General features: G+C 40.0%; 1 protein-coding gene across 4 annotated transcripts in view; it reads right to left on the bottom strand.

The window, feature by feature from the left end:
* M1AP (meiosis 1 associated protein) overlaps window positions 1-14,615 on the bottom strand; it is a 95,009-nt gene that overhangs the window by 77,766 nt on the left and 2,628 nt on the right. Inside the window, exon 1 of one of the 4 annotated variants that reach the window (XM_081254652.1) lies at window positions 2,261-2,306. The exons of 1 other annotated variant lie outside the window; for it this stretch is intronic. Coding sequence is in view for 2 of the 3 variants with exons in the window: in XM_081254653.1 (XP_081110779.1) it covers window positions 1,660-1,739 (80 nt within the window). In the remaining variant the exon portion in view is untranslated. Of the gene's footprint in view, window positions 1-1,659; window positions 1,921-2,260; window positions 2,307-14,615 lie in introns of those variants that run through there. 2 more of the 4 variants (XM_081254653.1, XM_081254651.1) reach the window with 2 other exon arrangements.

Here is a 14,615-nt window from a genome sequence, read left to right as displayed (position 1 = left end):
AGAGGAAGTCAGCATTTGTTCATTCAACAATTTTTTATTGAGTTCCAGTTGTGTGCTCTGTACTGCTGAACAAATAAATAAATGAATATGCTAATCTATTGAGAGTAACCTTGAACTAGAAATTCAAATCAATGAGTAATATATTTACCAAGAAGGTACATATCGTAAGTATCTCTTAACTATACTTTTAAATCAAGTACCTGAGACCAATGCAATGCTGAATTTCAGGCTGACACACAGACAGATTCACAGACAAACAAGCACCCAGACAAAGGCCTTATTTGATGCAGAATGAGCTTCTATGTCCCCTGTCCACCTTCCCTCACATCTGAAACTCTTGTCATTTTAGAGTATAGGCACTTCTTATTTTGCATGGTTCCAATATACACAAATCTCGGTTACTACAATTTACTTAATTAAAGTCAATACCCCATCAACATGGTTCTAATTTCAGTTACCATGGAATATTAACTATAATTACATAAAAGTAAAAACCACAGCTAGCTCTTTAGCCCACAAATCACTACATAAATAACAGATACACATCATGATCAGTGATCAATTATGTTACTTCTTTCAAATTCTGTTGGTGACTGGTCACTGCAGATCTCTTATTCAGGTTAAGTACAGACAGCAGAGGGTAGTTTTACTTCCTTGTTTCCTAGTGATAAACACATTGACATCTTACAAAAACAGATAATTGAAAGAGGGAATTGGCCAAAAAAGATGAAAGTGTAGCCAAGAAACAATAAGTGGTAAGGCTGAAAGTGAGAGTTGAACATAAATGAACAGAAGAAAGAGCTGAGTGTGAGAATATTGACAATGCCGTTGTTGAATAGACTCTAGACAGGCAGAGAGAGGAATTTAGTGAGGTGAGCTTAACATAACTGAGGAAAGTGGTTATGACAAAAAGCATGAAGATGTCTCAGAAAAAGTGCCATTGGCAAAAAACTTCATATAAAAGGAACTCTTGGAGATATTTTACAAAATTGAAAGTGCAAAGGATAAAATGTTGGCAGCTCGTCCAAACTTAGAAAGGAATATAGCATTTTGGTAAGGCGTATAAGAGATGCTTGCTTGAGATGCTTGAGAAGAAGACAAGCACAAGCACTATTCAAACTATTCCTGATACGTTTTTTTACAAAGAAAAAAACTTTCTCAATGTTTCTAATGTTTTCAATGACAGTGTGCTAAACAGATTCTAGTTTTATTATTTTTCAATTCTCTGTACATTTATAACTGACAGTAAGAGAATTTCTAATGTTTTGACAACAATTCTGAGATCCCGGAACAAATGTAATTGTTCCCATTGATTATTAGGATCACTTTGAATGGTTTCAGCTTCCACAGTCATTTTTAGATCCCACACTGTGTGCAATTCCAACACTGTTCTTTAAATGGGTAAAAGGCAGCTCTCTTCCTTATACTGTCAAACATGGTCAATTAATGCACCTGATGTGTCTGGGCATAGTCCCAAGCAGCACCTGACTACTTGTGATCCTATGCTCTCCGCTTTTGACAAGAACGCCCACTTATTGGTGTCCCCCTGCAAACTGGTTAAATCTCGGCCTTGAACCATCAAAAGCCCTCAAGTCACTCCCTTACCAAAACCCTTCAATGGCTTCCAATTACACTTGGAACAAAATCTGAAATCCCTACCCTGGCTCCGGAATTCTGCATGTGTCTCCTTCCCAACTCTCCATCCTCATGCCATGCCCTAGCCGGCCACCCCCTCCCATCGTCCACCCTCGTAGCCCCTGGCGCGCCCTTCAGCTCCACAAAGGCAGCTGGCCTCTTGCTGTGGAAGAGCAGAACAGATTTTCGTGGGCGCTCCAATTTCATTTCCGCCCCCCTCACGTAAGGAAAAACAGAAAACAAAACCCCCTTTCTTCAGCCCTAAGGTTTCACTGTTTTCTTTTGTCTTTACAAGTTAATCTACTTCATGCCCCCCCCCCCCCGCCCAAAGCGTCGTGCGCCCTCAGCACGCCGCCTACGCCGCCTGACGGATCGGCCACCCAGCCCCCAGGCCCGGCAGAGTCGGCGGAGGAGACTCGGCTCCGGTCCTCAGAACCGCTTGCGGAGGGCGCGCTCCGACGCGGCGAACCCGGGCCTCCGGCCGTCAGGCCTCCCCGGCAGCTGCCCGTGTCTGCTCGCCAGCACCCTCCCCGCCAGCAGCCGCTTGAGGGCCGGCCCGAGTCCTTCCTGCGAGGCGCTGCCCGCGGCCGTCCTCCCCGCCTGCGGCCCTCAGCCCTGCTCCTACCCCTTCCTTCGCGAAGGCAAAGACGCGGCTACGTGGCCCTTCTGGCTCTCCACGTCCGTCTGCAGTGCGAGGGCGCCCCCCTCAGGCCGGGCGGCTCATTGCGGGCGCCGCCTCAGGCTGCACCTCAGGCCCGCTTTCTTCAAGGCCTGGGCGCCAGGGGAACAACCCTTCCTTGGTGCTAAGGTAGAGTTTTGGATTTCTGTTGAGAATATTATGCTAAACCTGACATTCCGTCAAGCTACCCCTGCCCCATGAGGCATTCCAGTGGTGCCCCCGTCATGTTCCTGGGCTGAACCTGTCTCTTCCACATCATTCCTTCACTCATTCAGGCAGTCACTTTTTTTTCTTCCAACTTTATTGAAATATAATTGACATACAGTACTGTATACGTTTAAGGTGCACAGCATAAAGCTTTGACTTATATACACCATGAAAGTTTTACCACAGTAAGTTTACTGAACATCCATCATCTCACATAGATGTGAAATTAAAGACATAAAAACATTTTTTCTTGTGATGAGAGCTCTTAGGATTTACTCTCTTAACAACTTTCATATATAACATACAGCAGTGTTATTTATATTGTACATTACATCCCTAGCACTTATTTATCTTATAACTGGAAGTTTGTACCTTTTGACTGCCTTTATCCACCACTGCCCACCCCCACCTGCCTTCAGCTCTGGTAACCACTAATCTGAGCTCTTCTCTATGAGTGTGTTTCTGTGTTTTGGAAGTATAATTGACCTTCAACACTATGTTAGTTCCTGTTACACAACATAGTGATTTGGTATTTCTATACATTTCAAACTGAACACCACAATACATCTAGTTACCATCTCTCACTGTAGAAAGGTATTACATAGTTATTGAGTATTCCCCACACTGTGCATTTCATACTTGTAACTCATTTATTTTGCAACTGGAAGTTTGTACCTGTTACTCTTCCTCACCAATTTCTTTCCATGTCCCCCCCACCCCCCTCACCTCTGGCAACCACCTGTTTGTTCTCTGTATCTATAACTCTGTTTCTGTTGTGTTATGGTTGGTTGTTCATTGGTTTTGTTTTTTAGGTTCCACATATAAGTGAAATCATAAAATATTTGTAATTCTCTGTCTGACAATATTTCACTTAGCCTAATACACTCTAGGTGCATCCATGTTGTTGCAAGTGGCAAGGTTTCATTCCTTTTTATGGCTGAGTAATATTCCATTGTATATATGTGTGTGTATATATATCTATATCTATCTATCTATCTATATCTATATATGGCATCTTCTTTATCCATTCATCTATTGATGGGCTCTTGGGTTGCTGCCATATCTTGGCTATTGTAAATAATGCTACAATGAACATAGAGATGCATATATCTTTTCTACTTAGTGTTTTCATTTTCTTCAGACAAATACTCAGGAGTGGAATTGCTGGATTGTATGGTAGTTTTATTTTTTACTTGTTGAGGAATCTCCATACTGTTTTCCATAGTGCCTGCACCAATTTACATTCCCACCAACAGTGTATAGAGGTTCTCTTTTCTCCACATCCTTGCCAACACTTGTTATTTGTTGTCTTTTTGATAATAGCCATATTGATAGGTGTCAGGTGACATCTCGTTGTGATTCCGATTTGCATATCCCTGATATTAATAATCTTTTTAACAATTTTATTTATTTATTTATTTATTTTTGGCTGCATTGGGTCTTCGTTGCTGTGTGCGGGCTTTCTCTAGTTGTGGTGAGCGGGAACTACTCTTTGTTGTGGTGTGTGGGCTTCTCATTGTGGTGGCTTCTCTAGTTGCAGAGCATGGGATCTAGGTGCATGGGCTTCAGTAGCTGTGGCTCGAAGGTTTTAGAGCACAGGCTCAATAGTTGTGGTGCACGGGCTTAGTTGCTCTGCGGCATGTGGGATCTTCCTGGACCTGGGCTCCAACCCGTGTCTCCTGCATTGGCAGGCGGATTCTTAACCACTGCACCACCAGGGAAGCCCAATATTAATAATCTTGAGCATCTTTTCATGTGCCTGTTGCCCATATGTAAGTCTTCTTTGGAAGAATGTCTATTTAGGTCCTCTGCTATTTTTTTTCTCTGCCCATTTTTTAGCTGGACTGTTTTTTTGATATTGATTTGTATATTTTGAATATTTTTCCCTTATCAGATATATCATTTCCAAATATCTCCCATTTAGTAGGTGCCCTTTCTGTTTTGTTAATACTTTTCTTTGCTCTACAAAAGCTTCTCAGTTTACTGTAAAAGGTTTTCAGTTTGCTGTAGTCCCATTTGTTTATTTTTGCTTTTGTTTCCCTTGCCTGAGGAGACATATACAAAAAAATTTCTGAGATTGATGTCAAAGAGCATACTGCCTGTGTTTTCTTCTAGAAGTTTTATGGTTTCATATCTTACAGTTAAGTCTTTGATCTATTTTGAAATTACTTTTGTGCATGGTGTGAGAAAGTAATCCAGTGTGATTCTTTTGCATGTAGCTATCCAGTTTTCCCAGCACCATTTGTTGAAGAGACTGTCTTTTCCCCATCGTATATTCTTGCTTTCTTTGTCATAGATTAATTGCCCATATAAGTATGACTTCATTTCTGGGCTCTCTATTCTGTTCCATTGACCTATGAGATTGTTTTTCTGCCAGTACCATACTGTTTTGATGACTGTAGCTTTGTAGTATAGTTTGAAATCAGGGATCATGATATCTCCAGCTTTGCTCTTTTTTCTCAAGATTGTTTTGGCTCTTCAGGGTCTTCTGTGCTTCCAGACAAATTTTAGAATTATATTGGTAGGGATTGCATTGAATCTGTAGCTTGCCTTGGGTAGTGTGGTCATTTTAACAATATTAATTCTTCCAATCCGTGAACATGGTATATCTTTCCATCTGTTTGTGTAGTCTTCAATTTCTTTCATCACTGTATAATAGTTTTCCAAGTACAGGTCTTTTACTTCCTTAGTTAGATTTATTCCTAGGTATTTTATCCTTTTTGATGTAGTTGTAAATGTGATTTTTTTCTTAATCTTTCTGATACAGTAGTTTGTTCTTAGTGTACGGACATGCAACTGATTTCTGTATATTAATCTTGTATCCTGAAACTTTAGTGCAACAGTGATGAGCTCTAGTAGTTTTTTGTTGGCATCTTGAGGATGTTCTATATATAGCAGCATGTTATCTGCAAACAGTGACAGTTTTACTTCTTCCTTTCCAATTTGGATTACTTTAATTTCCTTTTCTTGCCTGATTGCTATTGCTAACGTTTCCAATACTATGTTGAATAAAAGTGGCAAAAGTGGACATCCTTGTCTTGTTCCTGATCTTAGAGCAAACGCTTTCATCTTATCACAATTGAGAATGATGTTAGTTGTGGGCTTATCATGTGTGGCCTTTATTATGTTGAGATATGTTCCCTTTATATGCACTTTGATCAGAGTTTTTTTATAATTTGTTTTTCAGTTTATTTTATTTATTTTCTTAATTAATTAATTTATTATTTTTCAATGAGAGTTTTTTTATCATGAATAGATGTTTACTTTTGTCAAACTTTTTCTGCATATATTGAGGTTATCATATGATTTTTATTCTTCAAGTTATGAATTTGGTGTATCACATTGATTAAGTTGTGAGTATTGAGTTATCCTTGCATCCCTGGAAAAATCCCACTTGATCATGGTGTATGATCCTTTTACAGTATTGCTGAATTCAGTTTCCTATTATTTCATTGAGGATTTTTGAATCTATGTTCATCAGTGATATTGGCCTGTAATTTTCTCTTTTTTGTGTGATATCTTTGTCTAGTTTTGGTATCAGTGTGATGCCTGCTTTGTAGAATGAGTTTGGAAGCATTTCTTCCTCTGCAATTTTTTCGACTAGTTTGAGAAGGATAGGTGTTAACTCTTCTCTAAATGTTTGGTAGAATTCTCCTGTGAAGCCATTTGGTCCTGGACTTATTTTGGGGGGTAGTTGTTTTGTTACTGATTCAATTTCATTACTGGTAATTAGCCTGTTCATATTTTCTATTTCTTCCTGGTTTACTCTTGGGAGATTGTACATTTCTAGGAATTTGTCCATTTCTTCTAGGTTGTCCATTTTATTGGTGTATAATTGTTTGTTGTAATTGCTTATGATTCTTTGTGTTTATGTGGTGTCAGTTATACCTTCTCCTTTTTCATTTCAGATTTTATTGATTTGGGCCTTCTCTCTTTTTTTCTTGACAAGTCTGGCTAAATGTTTACCAATTTTGTTTATCTTTTCAAAGAGCCAGATCTTAGTTTCACTAATTTTTTTCTTTTTTTTTTTTAGTTTCTATTGCATTTATTTCTGCTCTATCTTTATGATTTCCTTCTATTAACTTTGGTCTTTGTTTATACTTCTTTTTCTAGCTCCTTTAGGTGTTAGGTTAGGTTGTTTGTTTGAGCTTTTTTTGTTTCCTGAGGTAAGTTTGTATCACTGTAAACTTCCCACTTGGAACTGCTTTTGCTGCATCTCATAGATTTTGTATTGTTGTGCTTTTATTTACATTTGTCTCCAAGTTTTAAAAAAAATTTCTTCAGTGATCCATTGATTGTTTTGTAGCATATTGTTTAGCTTTCATGTGTTTGCATTTTTTTCTTGTCTCATAGAGTTGTGGTCAGAAAAGACGCTTGATATGATTTCAATTTTCTTAAATTTACTGAGGTTTGTTTTGTGTCTTAGCATGTGATATACCCTGGAGAATGTTCCCTGTGTACTTGAAAAGAATGTGTATTTTGCTGCTTTTGGATGGAATGCTCTATATATATCAATTAAGTGCATCTGATATAATGTGTCACTTAAGGCCAGTGTTTCCTTATTGATTTTTTTTTGGGGGGTCTGGATGATCTGTCCATTTATGTAACTGAGGCGTTAAAGTCCCCTACTATTATTGTGTTACTGTCAATTTCTCCCTTTATGTCTGTTAATGTTTGCTTTATGGATTTAGGTTCTCCTATGTTGGGTGGATATATATTTACAATTTTTATATCTTCTTGGATTGATCCCTTGATGATTATGTAATGTCTTTCTTGTCTCTTGTTACAATCTGTTTTAAAGTTGGTTTTGTTTGAAATAAGTATTGCTATCCTGACTTTCTTTCTTTTTTTTTATTGAAGTATATTTGATTTACAGTGTTATGCCAATCTCTGCTGTACAGCAAAGTGACTCAGTTATAGACATATATATATTCTTTTTAAAATATTCTTTTCCATTATGGTTTACCCAGGAGATTGGATATAGTTCCCTGTGCTATACAGTAGAACCTTGTTGTTTATCCATTCTAAATGTAATAGTTTGCATCTACCAACCCCCAATTCCCAGAAAGATATGGAACACTTCATGAATTTGTGTGTCATCCTTGCACAGGGGCCATGTTAATCTTCTCTGTATTGTTCTAATTTTAGTATATGTGCTGCCAAAGTGAGCACTACCCTGGCTTCCCTTTAATTTCCATTTTCATGGAATACATTTTCCTGTCTCCTTACTTTCAGTCTCTGTGTGTCTTTAGATCTAAAGTGAGTGTTTTGTAGGCAGCATATATATGGGTCTTGTTTTTGTATCCATTCAGGCACTGTGTTTGTTGATTGGAGCATTTAGTTCATTTACATTTAAGGTAATTACTGATAAGTATGTATTTATTGCCATTTTGTTCATTGTTTTTGTAGTTCTTATTAGTTCCTTTCTTCTTCTTTTGTTCTCTTGTGATTTGATAACTATCTTTAGTGTTGTGTTTGGATTTTTTTCTTCTTTCCAGGTGTGCGTCTATTATAGGGTTTTGGTTTGTGGTTACTGTGTGTGTGTGTGTGTGTGTGTGTGTGTATACTCACACACACACACACACACACACACACACATATATATATATATAAAATCATTTTAAGTTGCTGATCTCTTAAGGTCAAACACATTTTAACAACCCTGCATTTTTACTTCTCCCTCCATGTTTTACAGTTTTTGATATCATATTTTACATCTTTTTGTTTCATGTATCCCTTAACTACTTATTGTGGATATAGATGACTTTACTATTTTTGTCATTTAACCTTCCTACTAGCTTTATATGTGACTGATTTACTACCTTTACTGTATATATGCCTTTATCAATGAGATTTTTCCTTTCATAACTTTCAAGTTTCTATTTGTGGCCTTTTCTTTTTCTCTTAGAGAAGTTCCTTTAGCATTTCTTATAAAGCTGGTTTCGTGGTGCTGAACTGTTTAGCTTTTGCTTGTCGGTAAAACTTTTGATCTCTCCATTGAATCTAAATGAAAGCCTTTTTGGGTAGAGTATTCTTGGCTGTAGGTTTTCCTCTTTCATCACTTTAAATATATCATGCCACTCCCTTTTCGCCTGCAGAGTTTCTGTTGAAAAATCAGCTGATACCCTCCCCAAACTTTTTTTTGACCAGTAAAGAATTTTATTAAGGTAGAGGCCAAACAACTTGGTTCTTTGAAAATTTTCACTTAGGAGACCAAAATTTAAGAATTCTGTATATGAAAATTATTTTTAAACAATAGGCCAAAAAGAAGAAAATGAAGAAATAGGACTTTCAAATGGAAAAGGTATTTGAAAATTGCCATTTCCCCTCTTCATATAATACAAACTCATTTAAAACATTTTTCTAAAAAAATATTTTTCCCCATGTTTTACTATTAAAGATGTATATAAATTGTCTAACACATTTTTAGTTTTTTAAAAAAAATCTTTATTGGAGTATAATTGCTTTACAATGTTGTGTTAGTTTCTGCTTTATAACAAAGTGAATCAGCAATACATATACATATATACCCATATCTCCTCTCTCTTGCATTTCCCTCCTACCCTCCATATCCCACCCCTCTAGGTGGTCACAAAGCACCGAGCTGATCTCCCTGTGCTATGTGGCTGCTTCCCACTAGCTATCTATTTTACATTTGGTAGTGTATATATGATCATGCCCCTCTCTCACTTTGTCCCAGCTTACCCTCCCCCTTCCCCATGTCCTCAAGTCCATTCTCTATGTCTGCGTCTTTATTCCTATCCTGCCCGTAGGTTCTTCAGGACCATTTTTTTTTCTTTTAGATTCCATATATATGTGTTAGAATATGGTATTTGTCTTTCTCTTTCTGACTTACTTCACTATGTATGACAGACTCTAGGTCCATCCACCTCACTACAAATAACTCAATTTCATTTCTTTATATGGCTGAGTAATATTCCATTGTATATATGTGGCACATCTTCTTTATCTATTCATCTGTCAGTGGACACTTAGGTTGCTTCCATGTCCTGGCTATATTAAATAGACCTGCAATGGACATTGTGGTACATGACTCTTTTTGAATTATGGTTTTCTCAGGGTATATGCCCAGTAGTGGGATTTCTGGGTTGTATGGTAGTTCTATTTTTAGTTTTTTAAGGAAACTCCATACTGTTCTCCAGAGTGGCTGTATCAATTTACATTCCCACCAACAGTGCAAGAGGTTTCCCTTTTCTCCACACCCTCTCCAGCATTTATTGTTGTAGGTTTTTTTGATGATGGCCATTCTGACTGGTGTGAGGTGATACCTCATTGTACTTTTGATTTGCATTTCTCTAATGATTAGCAATGTTGCGCATCCTTTCATGTGTTTGTTGGCAATCTGTATATCTTCTTTGGAGAAATGTCTATTTAAGTCTTCTGTCCATTTTTGGATTGGGTTTTTTTTTTTATATTGAGCTGCATGAGCTACTTGTAAATTTTGGATATTAATCCTTTGTCAGTCGCTTCATTTGCAAATATTTTCTCCCATTCTGAGGGCTGTCTTTTGGTCTTGTTTATGGTTTCCTTTGCTGTGCAAAAGCTTTGAAGTTTCATTAGGTCCCATTTGTTTATCTTTGTTTTTATTTCCATTTCTCTAGGAGGTGGGTCAAAAAGGATCTTGCTGTGATTTATGTCATAGAGTGTTCTGACTATGTTTTCCTCTAAGAGTTTTATAGTGTCTGGCCTTACATTTAAGTCTTTAATCCATTTTGAGTTTATTTTTGTGTATGGTGTTAGGGAGTGTTCTAATTTCATTCTTTTATATGTAGCTGTCCAGTTTTCCCAGCACCACTTACTGAAGAGGCTGTCTTTTCTCCATTGTATATTCTTGCCTCCTTTATCAAAAATAAGGCAACCATATGGGTGTGGGTTTATCTCTGGGCTTTCTATCCTGTACCATTGATCTGTATTTCTGTTTTTGTGCTAGTACCATACTGTCTTGATTACTGTAGCTGTGTAGTATAGTCTGAAGTCTGGGAGCCTGATTCCTCCAGCTCTGTTTTTCTTTCTCAAGATAGCTTCGGCTATTCGGGGCCTTTTGTGTTTCCATACAAATTGTGAAATTTTTTGTTCTAGTTGTGTGAAAAATGACCTTGGTCGTTTGATAGGGATTGCATTGAATCTGTAGATTGCTTTGGCTAGTATAGTCATTTTCACAATGTTGATTCTTCCAATCCAAGAACATGGTATATCTCTCCATCTGTTTGTATCATCTTTAATTTCTTTCATCAGTGCCTTATCATTTTTTGCATACAGGTCTTCTGTCTCCTTAGGTAGGCTTATTCCTAGGTATTTTCTTCTTTTTGTTGCAGTGGTAAATGGGAGTGTTTCATGAATTTCTCTTTCAGATTATTCATTATTAGTGTATAGGAATGCAAGAGATTTCTGTGCATTAATTTTGTATCCTGCTATTACCAAATTCATTGATTAGCTCTAGTAGTTTTCTGGTAGTATCTTTAGGATTCACTATGTATATTATCATGTCGTCTGCAAACAGTGACATAAACTGATACCCTTATGGGTGTTCCCTCATATGTAACTTGGTACTTTTCCCTTGCTGCTTTTTTTTTAAAGACTTTTTTTGATGTGGACCATTTTTAAAGTATTTATTGAATTTGTTACAACATTGCTTCTGTGTTTTGGTTTTTTGGCCCCAAGGCACTTGGGATCTAGCTCCCCAACCAGGGATTGAACCCACATCCCCTGCATTGGAAGGCAAAGTCTTAACAACTGGACCACAAGGTAAGTCCCTCCCTTGCTGCTTTTAATATTCTCTGTTTATCTTTAATTTTTGCCATTTTAATTACAATGCTTCTTGGTGTGATCCTCTCTGAGCTGATCCTGTTTGGGATTCTTTGTGCTTCCTGGACCTAGATGTCTGTTTCCTTTCCCAGGAAGGGAAATTTTCAGCTATTAGGTCTTCGGATATGTTATCTGCCCTTTTCTCCCTCTCTTCTCCTTCTGAGACCCCTATAATGTGAATGTTACTATCCTTGTTGTTGTCTTAGATGTCTCTAAAACTGTCCTGGCTTATTTTTATTCTTTTTTTCTGTTCAGCCTCAGTGATTTCTACTACTCTGTCTTCCAGCTCACTGATCCATTCTTCTGTATCACCTAATCTACTGTTGATTACTTCTAGTGTATTTTTCATTCAGTTATTGTATTCTTCATGTATATTTGGTTGTTCTTTATATTTGCTAACCCTTTGTTTAAAACTTTTAACTTCTCATTCCGTTCATTCAATCCTTTCCTGAGTTCTTTGAACATCTTTATGATCATTACCTTGAACTATTTATTGGGTAGATTGTCTGTCTTCACTTCACTTAGTTCCTCTTCTGGGGTTTTATCTTGTTCCTTTGTTTGGAACATATTCCTCTGTCACCTCATTCTGCCTAGGTTGCTGTCTTTATTTCTGTGTATGTGGTAGGTTGGTTATATTTCCCAACATTGGAGAAGTGACTTTTTGTAGAGACATGCTATGCATCCCAGCTGCAACTGCCCTCTGGTCACCAGAGTTATGCTCTGGGTTGCCCCCTATTTGTGCTTCATGGGTCCTTCTGTTGGGCAGACTATTGTGGGCATTCTGGTAGGTGTGGCTGGCCCCCACTCTAGTTGGTTGCCAGGCTTGCATTGTGCAGAGGCTGCTGGCCACTGGTGGGTGAGGCCAGGTTCTAGAGTGGGTGGTTGCAGGGCTGGGAGGGGGGGGTTCCTGGATCTAGTGTCGGCATGCTGGTGGGTGGGGCTGGGCCTCAGGGGGTCCCAGGTCTAGTGCTGGGTCACTGGTTGGTGGAACCAGTTTCCTGGGTCTCTGACTGCAGGGCCCTGTGGGGGGGGGGGTCCCAGAGCTGGTGTTGGGCTGCTGATGGGCAGGGCTCGAGTTCAGAGTCCTGGGGCTGGTGCCTGCCTACTGGTGCATGGGCTGGGTCCTGATATGGCAGGCTGAGAGGCTGAGTTCCTGCACTGTGGTGGGTGGAGCCAGGTCCTGGGGTCTCTGCGTTCAGGGCTTTGGGTCCTGGAATTGGTATCAGCCCACTGGTGCGCAGGGCCAAGGCCAAGGGGTCCTGGGGTTGGTGCCTACCCACTGGTGGGTGAGGCTGGCTGTCGGGCTAGTGGCAGCCTACTGATAGACAGAGCCATGTCCCAGGGTCTCTGGCTGCAGGTCCTTGGGGGGTTCTGGGGCTAGTGCCTGCACACTTGTGTTCAGGGCCTGGTCCTGGGCCCTCTAGTGGACAGAACCGTGTCCAGGGGTGGCTGCAGGCTCAAAGGGTCTTAAGGCAGCAGGCCTGCTGGTGGGTAGGGCTGTGTCTCCACCTGGCTAATTGCTTGGCCTGACACAACCTAGTACTGGTGCCAAAAGGCTGGTGTGTGGGGCAGGATCTTGGTGCTAATAAATTGGAGGGCAGATTCCAAAATGGCACTTGCCAGCACCAGTGTCCACATGGTAGAATGAGCTCCCCAAAGTGGCTGCTGCCAGTGTCTATGTCTCCAGTTGCCTCCAGCATCTCAGGGAGGCTCTCCAAGATCAGCAGGTGGGTCTGACTCAGGATACTTTCTTTTTTAAAAAAATTTATTTATTTATTTATTTATTTATGGCTGCATTGGGTCTTCATTGCTGTGTGTGGGCTTTCTTTAGTTGTAGCGAGCAGGGGCTACTCTTTGTTGCAGAGCACGGGTTCTAGGCATGAGCACTTCAGTAGTTGTGGCATGCAGGCTCTAGAGCGCAGGCTCAGTAGTTTCAGTGCATGGGCTTCGTTGTTCCATGGCATGTGGGATCTTCCCAGACCAGGCCTCGAACCTGTGTCCCCTGCATTGGCAGGCGGATTCTTAACCACTGTGCCACCAGGGAAGTCCCAGCATACTTTCAAGTTACTGCTTCTGCCCTGGGTCCCAGAGCACGTGAGATTTTGTGTGCATCCTTTAAGAATAGAGTCTCTATTTCCCACAGCCCTCTGGCTCTCCTGAAAGTAAGCCCTGCTAGCCTTCAAAGCCAAATGTTTTGGGGGCTCATCTTCCCAGTGTAGGACCCCCGGGCTGGTGAGCCTGATGCGGGGCTTGGACCACTTGCTACTTGGGCAGGATCTGAGAACCTCTGCTATTGTAATTATCCTCCTGTTTGTGGGTCACCTGCCCAGGAATATGGGTCTTGACTATACTGCATCTCCGCCCCTTCTACATGTCTTTTTGTGGTTCCTTCTTTATATCTTTAGCTGTAGAACAGCTTTTCCACTAGTCTTCTGGTCTTTCTCATCAATAGTTGCTCTGTAAATAGCTGTAATCTTGGTGTGCCCAGGGGAGAAGGTGAGCTCAGGGTCTTCCTACTCCACCATCTTTGCCACTCCCCTAGTATAAGTCAGTCACTCTGTTATTCAATAAATATCTGTTGAGGGCACTATGTGTCAGGCACTGTGCTAGGACTGGGATATAGTGGACACACAAACAATGGTCCTTGCCTTCATGGGAGTTAGAGTCTGCCCTCAGAAAGCTCTTTTAAGTCTTTCTTCAGACTCTACATTCCAAGAGGATCTGCCCCTCCTCTACTCACACTAATTTTCATTTACTTGCTGTTGATTCCTATAGTACCTCTGACAAAATCCAGTAGGGATAGGAGCCTCATGGTCCTCACCAGTTGTCTGGTCTGGCTCTTCAACTCTATCTGGTTGAATGAGAATTCTTCTCTGAATTAGCCCACAGGAGAGGAAAAGATAATGCTAGGGCCAAACCAGAACTGGGCAAGCACTTTCTCCTGTTTCCGTCTTGATTATTGTTTCTTTACTCCTCTCAAGTTATTTGTTTGAGTTGCAGGTTGGGGAAGAGGAGGTCAGCTTACCCATGAGTGGTCCAGGATAGGTTAGAACCAATAGGAAAAGAGTTACTTGCTTATGTTCTAGTCTCATAACCACTTTTCTCCCCTCAACTGCTCCTCATTGTAAAACCAGAAATATTTAACACAGGTGTCCCAGGTATTGTAATCTAATGTCCAACAGACTTCCTGTGTTTCAGTATAAAGGATAGCTTCTCAACAGGTCTTCTTTCATACATAGTCCAAATTTATATTCTTGTCTCTAATCTC

The sequence above is a fragment of the Mesoplodon bidens genome (genome assembly GCF_964165515.1).
Source record: "Mesoplodon bidens genome assembly, chromosome: 14".
In the NCBI taxonomy this organism is placed as follows: Eukaryota; Metazoa; Chordata; class Mammalia; order Artiodactyla; family Ziphiidae; genus Mesoplodon; species Mesoplodon bidens.
Note: the sequence above shows the minus strand (reverse complement) of the source record. Positions and strands in the feature narration are given on the sequence as shown.